The sequence below is a fragment of the Ascaphus truei genome, chromosome 5 (assembly GCF_040206685.1).
Source record: "Ascaphus truei isolate aAscTru1 chromosome 5, aAscTru1.hap1, whole genome shotgun sequence".
NCBI classification, from domain to species: Eukaryota; Metazoa; Chordata; class Amphibia; order Anura; family Ascaphidae; genus Ascaphus; species Ascaphus truei.
Genome location: NC_134487.1, coordinates 9,244,837 through 9,269,811, shown reverse-complemented (window position 1 = coordinate 9,269,811; position 24,975 = coordinate 9,244,837). Strand labels below are relative to the sequence as shown.

The window sequence follows — 24,975 nt, the reverse complement described above, 5'->3', positions numbered from 1 at the left end:
GGGAGAGAGAGAGAGTGTGGGGGGAGAGAGAGAGAGTGTGGGGGGAGAGAGAGAGAGTGTGGGGGAGAGAGAGAGAGAGAGAGTGTGGGGGAGAGAGAGAGAGAGAGTGTGGGGGAGAGAGAGAGAGAGTGTGGGGGAGAGAGAGAGTGTGGGGGAGAGAGAGAGTGTGGGGGAGAGATAGAGTGTGGGGGAGAGAGAGAGAGTGTGGGGGAGAGAGAGAGAGTGTGGGGGGAGAGAGAGAGAGTGTGGGGGAGAGAGAGAGAGTGTGGGGGGAGAGAGAGAGAGTGTGGGGGGAGAGAGAGTGTGGGGGGGAGAGAGAGAGAGTGTGGGGGGAGAGAGAGTGTGGGGGGGAGAGAGAGTGTGGGGGGAGAGAGAGAGTGTGGGGGAGAGAGAGAGAGTGTGGGGGGAGAGAGAGAGTGTGGGGGGAGAGAGAGAGAGTGTGGGGGGAGAGAGAGAGAGTGTGTGGGGAGAGAGAGTGTGGGGGGAGAGAGTGTGTGGGGGGGAGAGAGAGTGTGGTGGGGGGAGAGAGAGTGTGGGGAGACAGAGGAGAGAAGCGGTGGGTGACACACACAGAGGGTGGGTGATACACAGAGAGAGGCTGGGTGAGTGGCTGGCTGGGTGAGTGGCTGGCTGGGTGGGGCAGGGGTGACTGGGTGGGTGGGTGAGTGACTGACACTGACTGGGGCAGGGGTGACTGACACTGACTGGGGGTGGGGGGTGACTGACACTGACTGGGGGTGGGGGGGGGTGACTGACACTGACTGGGGGTGGGGGGGTGACTGACACTGACTGGGGGTGGGGGGGTGACTGACACTGACTGGGGGTGGGGGGGTGACTGACACTGACTGGGGGTGGGGGGGTGACTGACACTGACTGGGGGTGGGGGGGTGACTGACACTGACTGGGGCAGGGGTGACTGACACTGACTGGGGCAGGGGTGACTGACACTGACTGGGGCAGGGGTGACTGACACTGACTGGGGCAGGGGTGACTGACACTGACTGGGGCAGGGGTGACTGACACTGACTGGGGCAGGGGTGACTGACACTGACTGGGGCAGGGGTGACTGACACTGACTTGGGCAGGGGTGACTGACACTGACTGGGGCAGGGGTGACTGACACTGACTGGGGCAGGGGTGACTGACACTGACTGGGGGTGGGGGGGTGACTGACACTGACTGGGGGTGGGGGGGGGGTGACTGACACTGACTGGGGGTGGGGAGTGACTGACACTGACTGGGGGTGGGGGAGTGACTGACACTGACTGGGGGTGGGGAGTGACTGACACTGACTGGGGGTGGGGAGTGACTGACACTGACTGGGGGTGGGGGGTGACTGACACTGACTGGGGTTGTGACTGATTGGGGGGGTACCTCTGGTGTGTCACACATTCTCCCATACACACAGACACATAGGGGGGGGGAGGAAAGGCCGCGACCAGCACCACCACCACGCTCCTCCCCCACCCACCCGCGCCCATCTCCCGCTCGTGGGAGGGGGGTGGGGGCAGGCCGACATCCCCCCCCCCCCCATACCTCACGCGGTCGTAGTTTGGGGAGGTGGCAGGCACGTTGCGATGTGTCCCCCAGCGGGCGCCCCAGGGGACAGTCAGCCCCGCCGTGGCCGCCACTGCCCTGCTCCCCTCGAGGGCATGAAGCTTGTGGTCGAGCGGGCAGGCGGCCAGACGCCCCCCCCCACCCCACCCCACACCTTATGCTGCGCCGTCATGATAGCTGGGCACACTCTCCCATGCATACACACAGACACACAGACACACACACGACAGGGGGAAGAAGAGGAAAGGCCGCGCGACCACCACCACCCCCCCCGCTCGCCCCTCCCCCCACCCCCCCGTGACCATATCCAACCCCGCGCGGGGATCGGCAGGAAGTTGGGGTAAGCGGGGACAGGGACAGAAGGGGGGACATATGGCCCCGCGCGGGAAGCGGGGAGGAGGCAGGGAAGGAGCAGAGGGGCCGCAGCATGCAGAGATTGGAGAGTACTTACTCTCCAATAGATCTCCGGCCAGAAAGAATGGCCGCTCGTTGGGGGCTGGCTCATATAGAGCCTGGCCGCGCACCCACAAAGCCTGGGAGCGCGCGCCAATCAGCTGTCAGGTAGGTGGAGTTTTTATTTTTTTTATTTTTCAGTGCGTGCAGGGAAATTTAGCGCGAGCGCGGGAAATTTAAAAAAACAAGCACGTTTTCGGCTTGGGCCAATATTTACCCGCCCGGGGGTTAAATCCACACGCCCCGGGTGTGTAAATGTATAGGATTGTCGAACACTGCACATAATTATTTTTGTTTTAATTTACAGTATTTTTTACAGATATGCGGCACCGCCGTGGGTACGAGATTTGCACCAAGCTATGCTAACCTTTTTATGGGCCTATGGAAAAGGAAGTTATTTGGAACAACTGCCCATTTGGTGCAAGTCTCGTGCTCTGGCCGCGCTACATTGATGACGTTATTTTTATTTGGGATGGGAACCTGGATTTATTTTGTACCTCAATGACAAGAATAGAAATTTGAGATTTGTATGCCAATATGACAAAATTGAGATCAATTTTTTAGATCTGAATATCAGTATTGTTGACAACCAGATTCAGACACAAACATTTTTTAAGCCTGTACAGGCCAATAATTATGTATTGGCCAATAGTCACCATAATCCACAATGGATTCGTAATATTCCGAAAGGTCAGTTCATCCGTCTGAGGCGAAATTGTTCCAATTTGGGGTCTTTTTCTAAACAGGCGGGTGAACTGAAGAATCAATTTATTGAACGGCATTATCCGGTAGATGAACTTGAAAATACTATGTCTTTTGTTCAGAAAATGGACAGGAATGAACTCCTGGAGTATAGAGATAAAGGGGATGGACAAAGAGCTTGCAATAAAGTTTCCTTTATTCCGCAGTATAATGCTGTGGCTACTAGGATCAGGAACATCTTTGCCAAACATCGGCCCATATTGTCGCAGGATGCAACCCCATCACAGATCTCGACACCACAACTATCTATCGTTTTTAAGAAAGCGAGCAACTTTCAAAGCAAACTGGCCCCTAGCTGCCCTTTGAATCAAGGAGATAAAAAAAGGGAAAAATATTCAAGTCCAAAATGGTTTTAGACCTTGCACAAAATGCATAGCATGCAAGTATGGTGCATGCAGCAGAGAATTTAACTCCAATGTAAGTGCAAAGGTTTATAAAATCAATTCCCATGTTACGTGCAAGTCTGAATTTATTATTTATGTACTGCAGTGCCCATGTGGCCTGCAGTACGTGGGCCGCATGGGTCGAACCTTTCAGAGACGGATCTAGGAGCACGTCTATAACATTAAGAAAGGTTTGACCACACACAGTGTATCTCACCATTTTTTAGTTCATCATGATAAAAATCCTAAAGGCCTGGTTTGCCAACCCATTGAGCTATGTACACCAAACTGGAGAGGTGGAGATAAGTTCAAACATATTAATAGGCGAGAGGCCTTTTGGATATATGAACTAAAAACCCTTTCGCCTAATGGGCTTAACATTGATTTTGAACTGGGGGCCTTTTTGGTCAATTGAAGTACTATTATTATATGCGGTCTTTTCGGGACTAAATGCAGGTCTCAATTAGTAGTATATGTTGTCATTTACATGTATGGCGTTATATGGTGTTTTCCAGTGTTTCTATTCAAGTTATGGTTATTCCAGAATTTCATTGAGGGACTAAATGTTTGACTCTATAAATATTTGATCAGAGATATTCATGGGAGTTCGAATAATCCTTGGCCAATCTAGGTGTTTTTGTAATATGTATTTTCTATGATGCATTATTTGTAATATGCAATTTGTACATGTGTTTATGTTATGTAATGTTTGTATTTTTGGTTTGTTGGGTCATGGTAGGTAAGTGTAGTGAGCCTTGTGATAGATATGATACTCATGACATGTAGGCTGTATCGCTTTAAATGGTAGTTAACCTTTATTGATGAGGGTATATTAGGAAGTCATGTGTAATCAGTATGCAGCCCCTGAGGAATTAGATTCATTTCTACGAAACGCGTAGGCCGGGTGACAAGGTCACCCTGAGGATCGCATTGAGCAATTGTTTGAGCAGTTAGTCTAGTGCTTTCAGTTTTCTGTTAGCCTCCGGCATCTAGACAACAGCCCCTATCCCTTTAACAGTACGGGCACACTCGCGCGCGCGCTGATTGCCTGTGAGAAAGGAGGAGGAAGGAAGGGGAACCAGCCACACGTGCTGTTGGACTGTGAACCCCAGAGAGACTGCCTCCATCACCGGCACGTTCCTTGTGCACCCCGGAAGGGATTTCGGGCGAGAGTACCGGCGGAGCAGAGTGCATACTCTGCCAGGACATTCCCCTGCGCCGAGAGGACACTGTTATACCACCGCCTGTTATCACCCTGCTTGTCGTAAGTAGGGTTTTGATTTTACCATCTCCGGATGACCAGCTGCCCTCCATTGCTCTAAATGCTGTTTTTATGACATAGTTCATTTTTTAATAAATTCATTTTTAGTTTGTCACTAGGAATCCCACTGTTATATGTTATACTGTGGTATACTGAGTTACCCAGCAGTTATACGCTATGATCTGTGTTTGTTTTTTCTTCTCTCGTTTCATGGCCTGTCAACCACTCGTGCAGATTCTTTGAGGATCACAGGACTTTCCATTTGAACATTTGGCGCCAGGTTTTCCTTTTTTCACGTTGTATTCTGTTTGTACTAGCAGGATGTACTAGGCAGCCTACCTTTATTTAAAGGTTATTTTTCACTATTGTTATACTTAGTTGGCGTTTAAACTTTAGCGCTTTAGTCGCATTTTTCTTTTTACTTATGTACGTGATCAATTCACCACGAATTCACCAGAAACTCACACAGAGTGTGTCCGGCTAAGGCCCCAAACATGAGTCCGGCTAAGGCCCCAAACATGAGTCCGGCTAAGGCCCCAAACATGAGTCCGGCTAAGGCCCCAAACATGAGTCCGGCTAAGGCCCCAAACATGAGTCCGGCTAAGGCCCCAAACATGAGTCCGGCTAAGGCCCCAAACATGAGTCCGGCTAAGGCCCCAAACATGAGTCCGGCTAAGGCCCCAAACATGAGTCCGGCTAAGGCCCCAAACATGAGTCCGGCTAAGGCCCCAAACATGAGTCCGGCTAAGGCCCCAAACATGAACTCGGCTAAGGCCCCAAACATGAACTCGGCTAAGGCCCCAAACATGAACTCTGCTAAGGCCCCAAACATGAACTCTGCTAAGGCCCCAAACATGAGTCCGGCTAAGGCCCCAAACATGAGTCCGGCTAAGGCCCCAAACATGAGTCCGGCTAAGGCCCCAAACATGAGTCCGGCTAAGGCCCCAAACATGAGTCCGGCTAAGGCCCCAAACATGAACCCGGCTAAGGCCCCAAACATGAACCCGGCTAAGGCCCCAAACATGAACTCGGCTAAGGCCCCAAACATGAACTCGGCTAAGGCCCCAAACATGAACTCGGCTAAGGCCCCAAACATGAACTCAAGCAGGTGATTGGAAAATTACTCCTTTGTACGCTAGATTTTTAACAGAACCGAAGCTTCTGCGCCTCCATATGTCCCTGTGTGTTTCAATGGCACTAGCACGGGCAAACCCCACGCCCTCTCCCTCCTTCCCTTATCGGGCGATCAGGACAGTGGGTGCTAGGGGTAAAGCAGACCCTTGTTTGATAAACTGGTTTAAGTTTCTCACAAATGAAAGCAGTTGAATCTTTGCTTTCCGCAGGGTTACATTTGTTCAAGGAAAACAACATGGACCCCTGATTTTCTCCGGGGCATCGCTAACACCCCTTCATTACTTCTGTTAAGATCTTGGAACGTGTCGGGTTACGATTAGACTTATTGGTGAAGACGCAGAGGTTTCATGCTTTAAACCCTCCCCATGTTACCCCTGCACCCCATATACTACCACCACCACCTGGGGGCAGTAACACAAGGAGTAGTTCTGTGGTAAGAGCGCCGTATCCCAGTCTCAGATCCTCGTGGCCTCGGCAGACTTCTTCCGTACCACACCTCCCGGCACCAGAAGCCACTCACGCCTGTGCTTCAGGGCGACGGGCAGCGCTGGGGAGAGAGCGTGTGACGGGAGGACGCGGCCGGTTGTCTATGCACGAGTTATGTACAGAGACTCATTGTGCCGGGAGAGGGCTATGAACAGAGCAGCATACACTTTATAAGAGCGCGAGGGGAAGAGACAGACAGAGAGAGCGCGAGAGAGACAGAGAGACAGAGCATGCGAGAGAAAGAGAGAGCGCGCAAGAGAGACAGAGCGCGCAAGAGAAAGAGACAGAGCGAGACAGAGCGCGCGAGAGAGCACGCGAAAGAGAGACAGTATGCGCGCGACAGAGTTTGGGAAAGAGAGAGCGCGCGAGAGAAAGAGAGAGACAGAGCGCGCATGAGAGAAAGACCGTGAGAGAGAGAGCGCGCGCACAAGAGAAAAAAAAGAGACAGAGCGCGCGAGAGAAACAGACAGAGCGAGAGTGTGAAAACTAAATTGGACCCCACCCCTGTGTGGACGTGCTGGGGTGTAAATGGCGGCGCCCCTCACCTGTTCCGCGGTGATCAGGCAGCAGGAGTACGGCACGGAGCAGCGGTCGGTGCTGCGGTTCTCCGCCGAGCAGTTAAAGTACATGTTCTGGGACCAGTCCTGGTAAGAAATGCCCCCACAGCAGCTGAACTGGAACCCGGCAGGGCACAGGCAGGCGGGCGTGAAGGGAAGAGACACACGGGGTCAGACACGTGTTATAAGAGAGGGCCACAGCGTGGCACGGAGACGCGTGCAATAAGGGGGGAGATCCGTCCTTACGCACCGCGCCTCCACCGCAGATACACTGCTCTAAACACACAGTCCCCTTACAGGGTGCAAAGGGTTAAAGGCAGGGACTCTCAACTCCAGCCCTCAAGCCCCCACAACAGGACAGGTTTACAGGATATCCCAGCTCCAGACCAGATGGCTCAATCAGTGTGACTCAACCTGTGCTGACTGAGCCAATGATTGAGATATCTGTGCTGAAGCGGGGACTGATTGAGTCACCAGTGCTGGAGCAGCGACCAATTTAGCCACCTGTGCTGAAGCTGGGATATCCTTACAACCTGACCTGTTGGGGGGGGAGGGGGGGTTGAGAGGACTAGACTTGAGCCCCCCTGGGTTAAGGGATACATCACAGACACAGCCTATTTAGGATATACCCCTTTAACCAGAACGGGTCAGCGATTCCCCCTCCCCTTTTAAGACAATTTAATGAACATGAAAGAGATTAAGTGATATCGCACGGAGGGGGCTACAGGCGGGAGATACAGTGCGATATCGCACGGAGGGGGCTACAGGCGGGAGATACAGTGTGATATCGCACGGAGGGGGCTACAGGCGGGAGATACAGTGTGATACCGCACAGAGGGGGCTACAGGCGGGAGATACAGTGTGATATCGCACGGAGGGGGCTACAGGCGGGAGATACAGTGTGATATCGCACAGAGGGGGTTACAGGCGGGAGATACAGTGCGATATCGCACAGAGGGGACTAGAGGCGGGAGATACAGTGTGATATCGCACGGAGGGGGCTACAGGCGGGAGATACAGTGTGATATCGCACGGAGGGGGCTACAGGCGGGAGATACAGTGCGATATCGCACGGAGGGGGCTACAGGCGGGAGATACAGTGTGATACCGCACGGAGGGGGCTACAGGCGGGAGATACAGTGTGATATCGCACGGAGGGGGCTACAGGCGGGAGATACAGTGTGATATCGCACGGAGGGGGATACAGGCGGGAGATACAGGCGGGAGATACAGTGTGATATTGCACGGAGTTGGTTACAAACCAATTATTTAGGTAATAAATATAAAAGAAACATGTCTAAACCAATGTGCCTAAATAAACCGGCAGGGGAGGAAATGGAAAAGAGGCGGTGTTTAGATTCAAGTCATAAAGGAAAACAAATTGCAATAGAAAAAAGTTATTTAAGTACATTAACAAAAAAATGAGAAAAGAAAATATAGGACCCTTTCAGTGTGAGATGGGCAGGCAGATTATTGGAGATAAGGAAAAAGCAGAGGTATTAAACACATTTTTGCCTCTGTATTTACCAGGGAGGAATCAAATACAACAATAATGCCACAACCGCCTTATTAATGAACAATTGGTTAACAGAGGAAGAAGTTCATAGGCATCTTGATACAATTAAAGTAAATAAGGCAGCTGGCCCCGATGGCATACACCCAAGAGTGCTCAAGGAGTTAAGTTCAGTAATAGCCAAACCATTACATTTAATATTCAAGGACTCCATTTCCACAGGCTCAGTACCACAAGATTGTTAAAGCAGATGTGGTGCCTATATTTAAAAAGGGAGCTGGATCACAACCGGGGAATTACAGACCAATAAGCCTGACATCAATAGTGGGGAAACTATTCAGGATAATATTCAGGAATACCTAATGCAAAACAAAATTATTAGTAATAGTCGGCATGGATTTATGAAGGATAGATCTTGCCAAACTAACCTTATTTGTTTCTTTGAGGAGGTAAGTAGGAATTTAGACCAGGGTAATGCAGTAGATGTGGTCTACTTAGATTTTGCAAAGGCTTTTGGTACAGTTTCACACAAGAGGTTGGTGTACAAAATAAAGCAAATTGGACTCAGTAATAATATTTGCACCTGGATTGAAAACTGGTTGAAGGACAGACAACAGAGGGTTGTCATAAATGGAACTTTTTCATGTTGTGCTAAAGTCGTGAGTGGAGTACCTCAGGGATCGGTACTGCCACCCTTGCTTTTTAACTTGAGAAACAAGAACAAACACATAACTTACAAATTAAATGGGGGCAAAATTAGGTCAATCCTTGACAGAGAAGGATTTAGGAGTACTTGTAAACAGCAGGTTTAGCAATAGTGCCCAATGTCAGGCAGTAGCTGCAAAGGCAAATTAGACCTCATCTTTCATTAAACAGGCAATGGATGGAAGGGAAGTAAACATAATTATGTGACTGTATAAAGCATTAGCAAGACCACACCTGGAATATGGAGTACAGATTTGGGCACCACTCCATAAAAAAATACATTATGGAACTAGAAAAATTGCAGGGAAGAGTCACCAAATTAATAAAGGGGATGGACAATCTAACTTATGAGGAGGGGCTAGCTAAATTAGATTTATTTACATTAGAAAAGAGGCGTCTAAGAGGGGATATGATAACTATATACAAATATATTCGTGGACAATACAAGGAGCTTTCAAAAGAACTATTCATCCCACGGGCAGTACAAAGGACTCGGGGTCATCCCTTAAGGTTGGAGGAAAGATTTCATCAGCAACAAAGGAAAGGGTTCTTTACAGTAAGGGCAGTTACAGTGTGGGATTCATTACCCATGGAGACTGTGATGGCAGATATAACAGATACGTTACAAAAAAAGGTTGGACATCTTTTTAGAAAGGAAAGGTATACAGGGATATACCAAATAAGCTGCTTGATAATACAGACATGTTAACACAACGCTCACCATAGATTTACAGCATAAAAGAAACACCTGGTGCAGAGGGGAAATATAACAATGAAAAACACTAGAATAGTGACCAAAAGAGGTCACTGTAGCCCCTAGAAATAGCTCAGTGGGTAAGTGTAATGCAGTGTTTCCCAATTAAATTTAGTCGTGGAACCCTTCTATATTTTGTAAAACAGAATGGAACCCCTTTTTTATTTTTAGCGTAGCCACTGGCGACACATTTTCTTGGTTCAAGATCATTTTTAAAAGAGCCCCACCGCTCCCTCCCCCCTGTGTGTCTCTCACTCCCTCCCCCCAGTGTCTCTGCCTCCAGCCAGTGTGTCTCTCTCCCACCAGCAACACAACCATCTCCTGGTAACATTGTTTCATGTTATGTGGCTCATATATGCCTGTATTTTCTCAACCCAGGGGGAGCATGTAGGAGAAAACACAACAGACAAAAAACACACTAAGTGCAGATAATATGGTTCAGGTGTGAGATAATAATGATGCTTGGCCTCTGTATGCTTGTCACTCACAGGATGTAGGTAGAATAAGTACAGTGGCGTGATCAGTGGATTCTGGTGGGTCCCTCTAACCATACACGGGAAGCAGCTGGGACTGGGGTATCAGTAGCAGGTGTACATGTAAAGATAAAGACAGACCTCCATGGTGCAGATCAATGGTATACAAATAAACTTTATGAAATAGTATAAAATGTGCACTCACAATGTATAAAATCAAAATCAGCGTTTTTTCACTATAAAAGTGATAGGAAGGTAAGGGTGGTTGCCACAGCTCACCGCACCGCCGATATCCCGCCGATATCCCGGACTGTTCACCTCTGCAGGCTCCCTGTGCTTCTCTCACAGCACCATAACAGTATGGGGATCTCCTGCTGCAGTGTCTCCGGTGCGCCGCGTCACTTCCGGTGGGCACGATCAGCTCCGTCGCGTCACTTCCGGTTCGGCGGTTGATTGACAGTTCACGGGCACCAATCCTCTCACCTCCTGGGCTGGTCCACTCTACGCGTTTCGCCAATAGAATGGCTGGCTTCGTCAGGAGTGTGGACCCTCCCCTTCTAGTGTTACCTTATATACCTTGTTCAATTACTGGTTTTATTAACCCCTGCAGTGCTGGTCTGGGGTCTATGAGCATAATTGGATGTGTTCACAAATTTATTATAAAAAACAGGGTTAAGGTTGGGAGATATAAAGTACTTGTCCAATCAGATGTCTTGTTTATTTAATTTATTTAATTTAATTAGTTAGGCTATTTGAAGTATGGGGAGAAAAAACGGAAAATAGGAGATATACAAAAAATGGCAGCAATGTGAAGACTAAAAAATAAAAGATATAAATAGATAAATATACTTAATCAAAAATATGAGATTACTTTAAAAATATATAAAATATATATAGTAGTATTTTAATAAAGTTCAGTAATTTATTTAGTAATGAGGATGTGAATACATCCCTAAGACAATGCTCTAGCACAGCGGTGCGCAAACTGTGGGTCGCGACCCCCAGGGGGGGCGCGACACTGCCGACGGGGGGCGCGGGGTTTACAGAGGCCCCGCGCGCTTCCCGAAGGCACTTAAATTAAGTGCCGGGGGAGCTGCAGGGCCTCTGTAAACCTAACTTACCGTGGCTCCGGCGGCTTCCTCCCTGCGGCGCCATGGCAACGCGGCGTCAAAATGACGCTGCGAGGTCATGTGACGTCACGTTGCTATGGCAACGTGACGTCATTACGCCGGAGCGCGGGTAAGTTGGGGTTGGGGGGGGCGCGGGAGCGAGGGGACAGCCGTCAGGGGGGCGCAGGGAAAAAAGTTTGCGCCCCCCTGCTCTAGCACACTAAACCCTCAACATAGCTGTAGCTCTTTTCAAAGGGACATTGTAGTAGCAGCATAGAGGTTATAACACTTCTACTTCTTACATCAATTTATACAATAATCTCAAAAAAGACTTAAATCCTTGCTAAACAGGACCTCATAAACAGACTCCTAAATGACCTTGAGAATGGATATAAAAATATTCTTATATATAACAATGTATAAGCATATAAACGACGCATATGGAAACGGAGGTTTCTTGTTAACCTATGGTAGGAGGGGATGAATGGAAAGGAGAGAATTCCATATTAGAACACATATGACAATACAAAATGATAACAATATTGAATTCATGTGAGATAATAACAGTATAAGAAAAGAGAGGGGTCTTAAAATAGATAAAAATAAATATAAAAAAACATATAAAACCAATAAAATTTGTGCAAGGAATTTTATTTCAGAAAGGGGGCTACGTCTATTTCCATATTTAGTCCTCTGGGATGGAGGGATCTTAGTTTGTGAATCCAAAAGGACTCCCTTTTGATGAGCTCTAAATTCCTATCTCCTCCACGCCAGTGTTGCTTGACCAATTCTATGGGCATGTACGTTAATCCTTTGGGGTCCCCCTGATGTTTTTCTAAGAAGTGATTCGGAACACTGAGTGACTAGTTGCCTGTTAATGCTGCTAAGGTGTTCTAGTATCCTGGTTCTAACTGGCCTTTCTGTTTTTCCCACGTACTGTAACTTGCACCGGCACTCCAGGACATAGATTACGTGATCTGTCCTGCATGTCAAACATGATTCTATCTGGAAAACTTCTTTCGTCACATTTGAACAGAACTCAGTTTTTTTATCTGATTTGAATTCACATGCCCTGCACTTATTGCAGCCGAAAAAACCTTTTCCCGTTTGGAGCCAGCTATCAGGATTCGTGTCACTCTTTTTCAATACACTTGGGGCCAATCTGTTTTTGAGGTTGTTTGCTTTTCTGAAGATAACATTCGGCTTCTCAGGAATGGCCTCACCCAAAATCGGGTCATTTCTGAGAATGTCCCAGTGTTTATGAATAATGTTCCTTATAGCCTTAGCTTCCCCACTATAGTTTATGAGGAAAGCAAAGTCAAATTTCTCATTTCTCCCTTTCTTCTTATCCTTTGTTCTAAGTAAATCCTCACGATTAATACCCTCTACTCTCCTTATATCATTGTCCAGCTTCTCTTCCCTATATTCTTTCTCTATAAATCTATTTTTGAGATACTCTGCCTGTTCACGATACGTGGTGTTGTCACTACAGTTCCTTTTTAGCCTAGTAAACTGTCCAGGAGGTACACCATCCATCCACCTGGGCAGGTGACAACTTGATCTTAATATATAGTTGTTTTTGTCAGTTTCTTTAAAATAGGTTTTTGTTTTAATACTATTCTCTTCAATAAAGATAACCAGGTCTAAAAAGTTGACACTTGTTTGGCTGGAACTGCTCGTGAATTTCAGATTGTTCTCATTCACATCTAAAGATGCTAGAAAGTTCTCCAAAGATTCCTGCCCCCCCCTCCATATCATGAACACATCATCGATGAAACGGCGCCAGAGGACAAGATTCTCCCCCAGAATGCCACCGGGCCAGATCTTATCATCCTCCCAAACTGCCATAAATAGGTTAGCATAACTGGGGGCGAACCTTCTCCCCATCGCCGTTCCACATTTTTGGAGATAATACTCTTCTCCGTACCAAAAGAAATTATGATTTAAAATAAATCTAATGCTGTCTATAATAAAACCAATATGAATCTCAGTTAGGTCCTTGTCCCTAGATAGTACCTGTTTAATCGCTCTACACCCTTTTTCATGTTCTATTACTGTGTAGAGCGATGTAACATCGCAGGTAGACATGATAAAGTGTTCTTCCCATCTTACTTTATTTAAAGTGTTAATCACGTCTGTTGTGTCCTTCAAGTATGTTAAAGTTAAAAGCTCAGCACAGTGTGTTATCAAAGGGTTTGAGCTTTGCACCTATGAGAGGTCATAGTTCATTCGACCTATTCATAGATGCAAATAAATTCCTCCGTAAAATGACTGTGAAAAGGTACTTCCTTAGTAGAGAGGCAGTAAGTAAGCCTGAACAAACTATTCCGCCAGTGGTTTTAGAAGAAAGACGTATTATTCATACGAATTTGAAACCGAGATCAACCTTCTATCCCCACTATGCTAAAGGTGACCACTTAGAGGTCTTTTTTTAAATGATTAATAAAGATTTCGAAGATTTAGCTGCAAAGCAAGGGAAAATGCGCAATAATCTTTCGAAAGATGAAAAAACTGCCCTTAAAGACCTAATTGAAAATGAGACCTTGGTCATAAAACCTGCTGACAAAGGAGGGGGAATAGTGCTACTAGATAGAGAGGCATATGATAGGGAGTGCCTCAGACTTTTAGGAGACACAAATACGTATGCCAAATTAAAATCCAATCCAATAAAGAAATTTACGGAGGAGTTGAAAAACTTCTTAGATGAGGGAAGGGAATTAAATGTATTAAACGAGAATGAGTACCAGTTTATGTACAGTGACAGATCTAAACTACCTATTTTTTACCATCTACCTAAGGTTCACAAAAGTGTAGTCAATCCCCCAGGCAGACCTATAGTCTCGGGGATTGACTCGCTGACCGCTAATCTGTCACTGTACATAGATACATTCCTTCAGAAATATGTGGTGCAGCAGAGGGCATACTTGAAGGACACAACAGACGTGATTAACACTTTAAATAAAGTAAGATGGGAAGAACACTTTATCATGTCTACCTGCGATATTACATCGCTCTACACAGTAATAGAACATGAAAAAGGGTGTAGAGCGATTAAACAGGTACTATCTAGGGACAAGGACCTAACTGAGACTCATATTGGTTTTATTATAGACAGCATTAGATTTATTTTAAATCATAATTTCTTTTGGTACGGAGAAGAGTATTATCTTCAAAAATGTGGAACCGCAATGGGGACAAGGTTCGCCCCCAGTTATGCTAACCTATTTATGGCAGTTTGGGAGGATGATAAGATCTGGCCCGGTGGCATTCTGGGGGAGAATCTTGTCCTCTGGCGCCGTTTCATCGATGATGTGTTCATGATATGGAGGGGGGGGCAGGAATCTTTGGAGAACTTTCTAGCATCTTTAGATGTGAATGAGAACAATCTGAAATTCACGAGCAGTTCCAGCCAAACAAGTGTCAACTTTTTAGACCTGGTTATCTTTATTGAAGAGAATAGTATTAAAACAAAAACCTATTTTAAAGAAACTGACAAAAACAACTATATATTAAGATCAAGTTGTCACCTGCCCAGGTGGATGGATGGTGTACCTCCTGGACAGTTTACTAGGCTAAAAAGGAACTGTAGTGATAACACCATGTATCGTGAACAGGCAGAGTATCTCAAAAATAGATTTATAGAGAAAGAATATAGGGAAGAGAAGCTGGACAATGATATAAGGAGAGTAGAGGGTATTAATCGTGAGGATTTACTTAGAACAAAGGATAAGAAGAAAGGGAGAAATGAGAAATTTGACTTTGCTTTCCTCATAAACTATAGTGGGGAAGCTAAGGCTATAAGGAACATTATTCATAAACACTGGGACATTCTCAGAAATGACCCGATTTTGGGTGAGGCCATTCCTGAGAAGCCGAATGTTATCTTCAGAAAAGCAAACAACCTCAAAAACAGATTGGCCCCAAGTGCATTGAAAAAGAGTGACACGAATCCTGATAGCTGGCTCCAAACGGGAAAAGGTTTTTTCGGCTGCAATAAGTGCAGGGCATGTGAATTCAAATCAGATAAAAAAACTGAGTTCTGTTCAAATGTGACGAAAGAAGTTTTCCAGATAGAATCATGTTTGACATGCAGGACAGATCACGTAATCTATGTCCTGGAGTGCCCGTGCAAGTTACAGTACGTGGGTAAAACAGAAAGGCCAGTTAGAACCAGGATACTAGAACAACTTTAAAAGCATTAACAGGCAACTAGTCACTCAGTGTTCCGAATCACTTCTTAGAAAAACATCAGGGGGACCCCAAAGGATTAACGTACATGCCCATAGAATTGGTCAAGCAACATTGGCGTGGAGGAGATAGGAATTTAGAGCTCATCAAAAGGGAGTCCTTTTGGATTCACAAACTAAGATCCCTCCATCCCAGAGGACTAAATATGGAAATAGACGTAGCCCCCTTTCTGAAATAAAATTCCTTGCACAAATTTTATTGGTTTTATATGTTTTTTTATATTTATTTTTATCTATTTTAAGACCCCTCTCTTTTCTTATACTGTTATTATCTCACATGAATTCAATATTGTTATCATTTTGTATTGTCATATGTGTTCTAATATGGAATTCTCTCCTTTCCATTCATCCCCTCCTACCATAGGTTAACAAGAAACCTCCGTTTCCATATGCGTCGTTTATATGCTTATACATTGTTATATATAAGAATATTTTTATATCCATTCTCAAGGTCATTTAGGAGTCTGTTTATGAGGTCCTGTTTAGCAAGGATTTAAGTCTTTTTTGAGATTATTGTATAAATTGATGTAAGAAGTAGAAGTGTTATAACCTCTATGCTGCTACTACAATGTCCCTTTGAAAAGAGCTACAGCTATGTTGAGGGTTTAGTGTGCTAGAGCAGGGGGGCGCAAACTTTTTTCCCTGCGCCCCCCTGACGGCTGTCCCCTCGCTCCCGCGCCCCCCCCCCCCCAACCCCAACTTACCCGCGCTCCGGCGTAATGACGTCACGTTGCCATAGCAACGTGACGTCACATGACCTCGCAGCGTCATTTTGACGCCGCGTTGCCATGGCGCCGCAGGGAGGAAGCCGCCGGAGCCACGGTAAGTTAGGTTTACAGAGGCCCTGCAGCTCCCCCGGCACTTAATTTAAGTGCCTTCGGGAAGCGCGCGGGGCCTCTGTAAACCCCGTGCCCCCCGTCGGCAGTGTCGCGCCCCCCCTGGGGGTCGCGACCCACAGTTTGCGCACCGCTGTGCTAGAGCATTGTCTTAGGGATGTATTCACATCCTCATTACTAAATAAATTACTGAACTTTATTAAAATACTACTATATATATTTTATATATTTTTAAAGTAATCTCATATTTTTGATTAAGTATATTTATCTATTTATATCTTTTATTTTTTAGTCTTCACATTGCTGCCATTTTTTGTATATCTCCTATTTTCCGTTTTTTCTCCCCATACTTCAAATAGCCTAACTAATTAAATTAAATAAATTAAATAAACAAGACATCTGATTGGACAAGTACTTTATATCTCCCAACCTTAACCCTGTTTTTTATAATGAATTTGTGAACACATCCAATTATGCTCATAGACCCCAGACCAGCACTACAGGGGTTAATAAAACCAGTAATTGAACAAGGTATATAAGGTAACACTAGAAGGGGAGGGTCCACACTCCTGACGAAGCCAGCCATTCTATTGGCGAAACGCGTAGAGTGGACCAGCCCAGGAGGTGAGAGGATTGGTGCCCGTGAACTGTCAATCAACCGCCGAACCGGAAGTGACGCGACGGAGCTGATCGTGCCCACCGGAAGTGACGCGGCGCACCGGAGACACTGCAGCAGGAGATCCCCATACTGTTATGGTGCTGTGAGAGAAGCACAGGGAGCCTGCAGAGGTGAACAGTCCGGGATATCGGCGGGATATCGGCGGTGCGGTGAGCTGTGGCAACCACCCTTACCTTCCTATCACTTTTATAGTGAAAAAACGCTGATTTTGATTTTATACATTGTGAGTGCACATTTTATACTATTTCATAAAGTTTATCTGTTTACCATTGATCTGCACCATGGAGGTCTGTCTTTATCTTTACATGTACACCTGCTACTGATACCCCAGTCCCAGCTGCTTCCCGTGTATGGTTAGAGGGACCCACCAGAATCCACTGATCACGCCACTGTACTTATTCTACCTACATCCTGTGAGTGACAAGCACACAGAGGCCAAGCATCATTATTATCTCACACCTGAACCATATTATCTGCACTTAGTGTGTTTTTTGTCTGTTGTGTTTTCTCCTACATGCTCCCCCTGGGTTGAGAAAATATTGTTTGATCTCCTGGGACCAGCCAAGACAGTCCCTTCCAGAGGGTTTGAGCAGGGGGTTACAACGTTTATTATATTTTTCACTATTACACTATTTTGAGTCACGATTTTATTTATATCACTATATATGTGTTACATTTATTCACTGTATTTTAAGTGATCACTAGCACGTAATTAGCGCCAGTTTCTTCACCAATCACATTGCTCATATATGCCTGCACATCACGCGAAGTGCTCTCTATTATCATATATGAGAGTATACAAAGTATATATTTATATATATTTGCACACAATACTCTGAAGTGAGGAGTTCCCACCTAGAGAAACTCATTGCTGTTATCCAGAACTTTAATAATACAGAAGAGAACCAAAAAATAGCGATCCTCCTGGGAGAAGATGAAACCACAGCAGAACTGGCTGCACACTATATCAGCACCTGTCACAAGCTGAGAGATGTACATTAACCCCCACACCCCTGTGTGAAACTGTTACCCATATACCCTGCAATCATTATACCCTATCCCTAGTATTCGTGTAATTATTGTCCCTCAACCCCTATTATTCACGCTTTGGCAATACTGAAATGTTCTTTCGTCATGCCAATAAAGCTGATTTGATTTGATTTATATTTATATCGTTTACCTTTAATGAGGTGGTTTGAATAATATAGCCACTCTCGTAACGGTGTTATACTTTGAACACTCACTTGATTACAAGTTCTTTGCCACTACTAGGCAGTGTTTATATTGTAGTATATTTTCACTGCCGAAAACCCTTTTTCGATTAGAGATATACAGCTAAACCCGTTATAGCGCGATCCGCTATAACGCGGTTTGAGTGTAGACCCCGATTTAAAAAAAAAAAAGTTAAAGTTTTTTTTTTGCACACACTGCACACTGCACACACATTCACAGCACACTGCACACACATTCACAGCACACTGCACACACTGACACACCACAGTCAAATACACACACACACACACTGTCTCTTTAAGGGAGCTTGCTCTCGCAAGACGGAAGCAGAAGCAGGAAGCAGAGACAGGGAGAAGAGCTGCCAGATGCCGGGTAAGTGCTGTGTGCTGTTGCCGCTGCCCCACCGGGTCTGGGAACTCTGGGAGAGTTCTCAGCTTTCCCCCTCCGGCAGACACAGTACCACCACAAAAAAAAATATATATATATTTTTGGCGGCCATTTTTTTTGCGACCCCGTTTATAACGCGGTGGTCGCGGGTGGACCCCGAGGACCGCGCTATAACGGGGTTAAGCTGTATGTATATTCATAACGGTTACAATTTGCTGTATACAGTTTATGCTGGTGGGGTCGGTTGTCTAGAGGCTTTTATGCCTTCGGTGATTGTTAGGTAATTCATACAACAATACTGCTATTATCATACCCTGAATACTGAGGTATGTTTCTCAAGACAATATACGTTTGTCCAGTGCGGGGCTTCTGGTTCCGTGTTTTGACCAAACCCACTAGGTAATATGGCGACGTGGTGATCAAAGGGAAGCGCAAACATGTGGAGATATAAAAAATAAAACTGATGGTGCAGTATTGTGACAAATAAATACGTATTCTTCTTTAAGTCTGCTGTTATTTATACTCACAAATGTGAGGATGATACTGTGTACGTAAAGGTATCTTTGGGTATATGTCTGCAGTGATGATAAGCTGGCTGGAACCTCGGTGTGGGAATATATTCCTTAAATGGTTAAACACAGAAAAGCCAACATAGCGCGATCTGTTTAAAAACTGTATTCAAGTGGTTAAAAATATAACATTACACTCACATGATGTATGCTATTTAAAAGCATTTAGATACGCAATGCATCTCGCCTCCGGTATCTTGGTGCAGTTTTTCCTTCCCTCTTCTCGGCGTGCGTCTCACTCCTGCGTTCCAGCAGGGCGGATGTGACGTCAGTGAGACTTCGGGAGTTCCGGTTTGGAGGGCTGGCTGTGAATCACCTTTGATTCACAGCCAGCCCTCCAAACCGGAACTCCCGAAGTCTCACTGACGTCACATCCGCCCTGCTGGAACGCAGGAGTGAGACGCACGCCGAGAAGAGGGAAGGAAAAACTGCACCAAGATACCGGAGGCGAGATGCATTGCGTATCTAAATGCTTTTAAATAGCATACATCATGTGAGTGTAATGTTATATTTTTAACCACTTGAATACAGTTTTTAAACAGATCGCGCTATGTTGGCTTTTCTGTGTTTAACCATTTAAGGAATATATTCCCACACCGAGGTTCCAGCCAGCTTATCATCACTGCAGACATATACCCAAAGATACCTTTACGTACACAGTATCATCCTCACATTTGTGAGTATAAATAACAGCAGACTTAAAGAAGAATACGTATTTATTTGTCACAATACTGCACCATCAGTTTTATTTTTTATATCTCCACATGTTTGCGCTTCCCTTTGATCACCACGTCGCCATATTCACCTGGGATTGAGAGAGCAGTCCTGCACTGGGTCACAGCAGCATTCAAGGATTTGTTTGTATCACTTATATTTATTCAATTTATGGTTTATATGTTAATATTGGATTAACACGTGTTTAAAGCTTATAATAGAGCGCCACTTTTGATATATCACGTTTTCCACTAGGTAATATACCTGCTAGGGAAGATTATACTTACCTGATCATACATGTCTCTGTCCCGTCGCTGGGGATTTTAATCTCGCTGTATATTATATCACGTCTTTCGTCGGTTTTTATTCAACATTAAAGTTCATTATTTTATTTTTAGGATATGTATCCGTGTGGCCTTTCCATGACCACCTCTACTGTATATATTATAATTTAGAGGTGTCCTCGACATTCCCAGTCACTCACTAGTATTCCCCACACGCACATGATTCCATTACACATACACACGGAGCTATTTCTAGGGGCTATAGTGACCCCCTGTGGTCACTATTCTAGTGTTTTTCATTTGACATACAAAATACTAAGTAACATGGGAAGGATGTTGATCCAGGGAGTAATCTGATTTTTTTTTTAAATGGCGACGAAACGGGCTGCAGGGGGTGTGTGGGAGTCAAAAAAGGTCTGCAGGGGGGGGGGGGGGGGGTGGGAGTCAAAGACGGGCTGCCGGGGGGGGGGGGGGGGTGGGAGTCAAAAACGGGCTGCAAGGGGGTGTGGGAGTTAAAAACGGGCTGCAGGGGGGTGTGGGAGTCAAAAACGGGCTGCAGGGGGGTGTGGGAGTCAAAAACGGGCTGCAGGGGGGTGTGGGAGTCAAAAACGGGCTGCAGGGGGGGGGGGTGGGAGTGAAAAACGGGCTGCAGGTGGGGTGTGGGAGTGAAAAACAGGCTGCTGCAGGTGTGGGGGTGTAAAACGGGCTGTTGGTGGTGGGGGCATACGAGCTGCTGTGGGGTGGGGCAAATGGAGTGGTGTGGTGGAGGGAGGGATAAGAGAGGGTGGGTGAAGGGAGAGAGGGGGGGGAGAAGGGAGAGGGAGGGGGGGAGGTATGAGGAGGGGAGGGGTGAGGTATGAGGAGGGGAGGGGTGAGGTATGAGGAGGGGGAGATGTAATGTTTTTTTCTGTATCACAATAAGAAAACAGTTAAGTAAAAGTTGCGCGCGAAAAGATATTTTTTCGTGGTAGGTGCGCTATGGGTTCGGGGGGGGGGGGGGCCTGCTCCTTTCATTTGTCCCGGGCCCCATGATTTCTGTTGGGGCCCTGTGGGTGATGTGAGGTGCAGGGGGTGGTCATTGGAGGTGCAAGGGGGAGGGAGGTGGTTTGAGGTACATGGGGGATGATTTGAGGTTCAAGGGGGGAGAGCGATGTGAGGTGCAAGGGGGGAGAGCGATGTGAGGTGCAAGGGGGGAGAGCGATGTGAGGTGCAAGGGGGGAGAGCGATGTGAGGTGCAAGGGGGGAGAGCGATGTGAGGTGCAAGGGGGGAGAGGGATGTAAGGTGCAAGGGGGGAGAGGGATGTGAGGTGCAAGGGGGGAGAGGGATGTGAGGTGCAAGGGGGGAGAGGGATGTGAGGTGCAAGGGGGGAGAGGGATGTGAGGTGCAAGGGGGGAGAGGGATGTGAGGTGCAAGGGGGGAGAGGGATGTGAGGTGCAATGGGGGTGTGATGTGTGTGCTGTGCAGGGGGGTATTGTGTGTTTGATGTGGAGGGGGAGTATTATGTGTATGGGTGAGGGTGAGATGGGGGTATGAGAGATAGATGGGGAGTATCGCAAAGGTTGATAGTGAGGGGTTCTGGGGGAGATATGAGGATGATGATGAAGGGTGCTGGGGGAGATATGATGATGATGATGATGTGATGATGATGATTTTACCCATGCGGCCCAATTTTTTTTTCCTTGGAGCAGTTCGGCCCTTCTCACTTTACGAGTTGTGCAGGCCTGAGATAAAGTATCTGTCGCCTACATTTAGCATAGGTTGAACTTGATGGACGTACGTCTTTTTTCAACCTCATCCACTATGTAACTATGTGACTGCTAAAATCACACACACGCACGCAGCAGTTTTACTTGCAGAGAAATAGTTACATAGTGATGAGAAATCGTATTTTGCAGGACCACATAATTATGACTGCCATGGTCTGCTTTGAAATCATTGCAATGTTCAGATCACTGCAGCGCCCTTTAGCTGGGACACCGAATTAATTCTGTATACTATGGCATTTGCGTTTTGAAGTTAAGGCTTCCGGACTGAATTTCCTGCAAGTTATTACATTTAAACCAAACTTTGGGAGTCATTCTACATTGTCCGAAGCCACGGTAAGGAGCGTCTTCGGGAAATAAACAATTTCCCCCATGAAGCAATATGTAAATAGCGTTTGATAAGATGCCCCATGCCTTGTAATTCCCATATATACGGCGGAGTAGGACAGAGGTTATGAAGTCTGTGTAACCCTCCGGCCGGAAGTATACTAGCTGGAAGCGCAGAGTTTGGGGCCGCCGTCAGCCGCCATGTTGAAGAATTTCTCTGCAGTTACAAAGGGGATGCTCGGCGGCTCAGTAATATGTCCTAAAACTGTGACGCGGCGTCCGCCCACTCCACTACATCAATGGTCGTTTTAAGAGGAGTTTATTAGCTTTGAGACTGTAACTGTGTGAAGATAAACAGCAAATATCCCACAGGCCGCCGGATAAACGCTCGGATCGAACCGAGAGGATTCCAAGGAGGTGCAAGGACCAAGGCAGAGTCCTTAAGCCATTCTGACAATCACAATGACGGCCATCTTTAATAGGCTCGGGAATAAAATGGTTTCCCTGTGTACATTATTGTGTCTCAGATGACAGAGACCAGGAGGAAAGAATGGGAAGCAAATGCCAAATATTTTTGGACTAGCCGCTGACACAACCGAAAGTGACACGTGGGAGTCAAACAGCGAATAATACATACGGCTGAACACATTTGTACAGGCGCAACGCGCCTACGTTATTCCTAGATCTAATTAACGAAGGGGAAATATGATTGGGGGGGGAAAGAGCAATATATCTGATGTAACCCTTTGAGCACCGGAGAGAGGCTGTGGCAATCGTGGTCACGTGATCGCGCCATCGCAGACTATGCAAAAGAAGGAGAGCGGCCCCACCACTTCCTTACTGATCGCGTTGTGCGCGCTGCGCGATCTCCACATGACAAGCGAGCAGGGAGATTATGACATAGTAGCTAAGTGTAAAGGGCGTCCAAAGGGTTAAACAGAAATCCTCTTTTTGTCCCTGTTTAACCCCTTCTCTGCCGGAGGCATTGCGGTGTGGTTAAACCACTGGCGGCTGGAGGTACTCACCTCTTGCTGCCCGAAGTCTATGAGGTTCTGCAGGTCCATATCGTCCCGATAGTGCACTATGGCGTCGCCGATAATCTCACTCACTTTCCCGCGAGCCTGGGACAGAGAAAGCGGTTACCCAGGCCACATTAACTCATTGTTTCCCACATCGTAACCCCATCCCTGCCCGAGAGCTCTGCACCAACGGCGGAGGTTCATTGGTACAAAAGATGGAGTATGTTCTATTTCTTCAGTTTATGCTACTGTTTTCTTATGTCAATGTCATTCGTGCAACGTTTTTTTTAAACTTTTTTTGGTTAAGGAACCCCATAAATTATATTGAGATTCTGAGGAACCCCAACCCTCTCTAATAGCACGTCTGAGATCAGATGCATAGTAAGGAACCCCAACCCTCTCTAATAGCGCGTCTGAGATCAGATACATTGTAAGGAACCCCAACCATCTCTAAAAGCGCGCCTGAGATCAGATGCATTGTCAATTCTTCTGTATTTTGTACAATTTTCAAGTGACCTGAAAATTGCAGGGACCCTTTAGAGAAGAATGGGGACCCCTCTCTGTTGAAACACACTGCCTTATACCAGACTCTCAGTACAAACGTTTCCGGGCACTAGTACAGCTCTTTAGACTTTTTCTGAAAGCAGAATTCCCACCTCAACAAAAATGTGTCTTTTAAACGTACCTACGCCCCTCCCTCCCCCCACCCCCCCGGAGCTAAACTGTGGTTCTCTGACATCAAGGGGACTCCCCCAGACCCCAATAGATAACCCGGATATCATCAGACGGGAGAGAAGAGATGTCCTCGTTTGTGGCCGGGCAGGTCTCACTCAGTGCGAGACTCCCGCTAACTGTTAGACAGACTCATACGCTGAAGCATTAATGGCTATAATGCCGTCTGATTTATTACATGTTGATCCATTAGAACAGGGGTGGGCCACTCCAGTCCTCAAGGGCCACCAATGGGTCAGGTCTTAAAGTTATCCCTGCTTCAGCACAAATGGCTCAATCAGTCCCTGCTTCAGTACCGGTGGCTCAATCAGTAGCTCAGTCTTTGACTGAGCCACCTGTGCTGAAGCAGGGCTATCCTTAAAACCTGACCTGGAGTGACCCACCCCTGCAGTAGAAGGTCCCAAAAAGGACTAGGGCTCATGTTTACCATACAGTGCTATTCCACCGGTGTCTTATGGAACAGCAGCACTTAGTAGATATGGACCTAAATGTCCATTATTGGTTCAGACTTCCCAAGTGTCAGTCGTTAGTGAGATGAGTGTGCGCTCACCTTATCGGAGAAGACGAAGCCCAGGATGCCGGCAGCCAGCTGCAGCAGGAAGACGAGGGTCAGACAGACCGAGAACTGCGAAGAGAGAGAGACTCGTAAAGCGCAGCGACAGGCGGTGTCCCGTTACCATGGCTACAGGGAGAAGGCCCTTCCTAGCAGTGTAAAGCACAGCGACAGGCGGTGTCCCGTTACCATGGCTACAGGGAGAAGGCCCTTCCTAGTGGTGTAAAGCGCAGTGACAGGCGGTGTCCGGTTACCATGGCTACAGGGACAAGGCCCTTCCTAGCAGTGTAAAGCCCAGCGACAGGCAGTGTCCGGTTACCATGGCTACAGGGAGAAGGCCCTTCCTAGCAGTGTAAAGCCCAGCGACAGGCAGTGTCCGGTTACCATGGCTACAGGGAGAGGGCCTCCTAGCAGTGTAAAGCTCAGTGACAGGCGGTGTCTGGTTACCATGGCTACAGGGAGAAGGCCCTTCCTAGCGGTGTAA

General features: G+C 46.8%; 1 protein-coding gene across 2 annotated transcripts in view; it reads right to left on the bottom strand.

Annotated features, from left to right (window-relative positions):
- Window positions 1–24,975, bottom strand: part of TSPAN33 (tetraspanin 33) — a 110,254-nt gene that overhangs the window by 19,797 nt on the left and 65,482 nt on the right. For both annotated transcript variants that reach the window (XM_075599310.1, XM_075599311.1), the window contains exons 4-6: window positions 24,489–24,563; window positions 23,213–23,308; window positions 6,582–6,710 (exon numbers count right to left, since the gene is read on the bottom strand). In XM_075599310.1, the coding sequence (XP_075455425.1) occupies window positions 6,582–6,710; window positions 23,213–23,308; window positions 24,489–24,563 (300 nt within the window). The remainder of the gene's footprint in view (window positions 1–6,581; window positions 6,711–23,212; window positions 23,309–24,488; window positions 24,564–24,975) is intronic.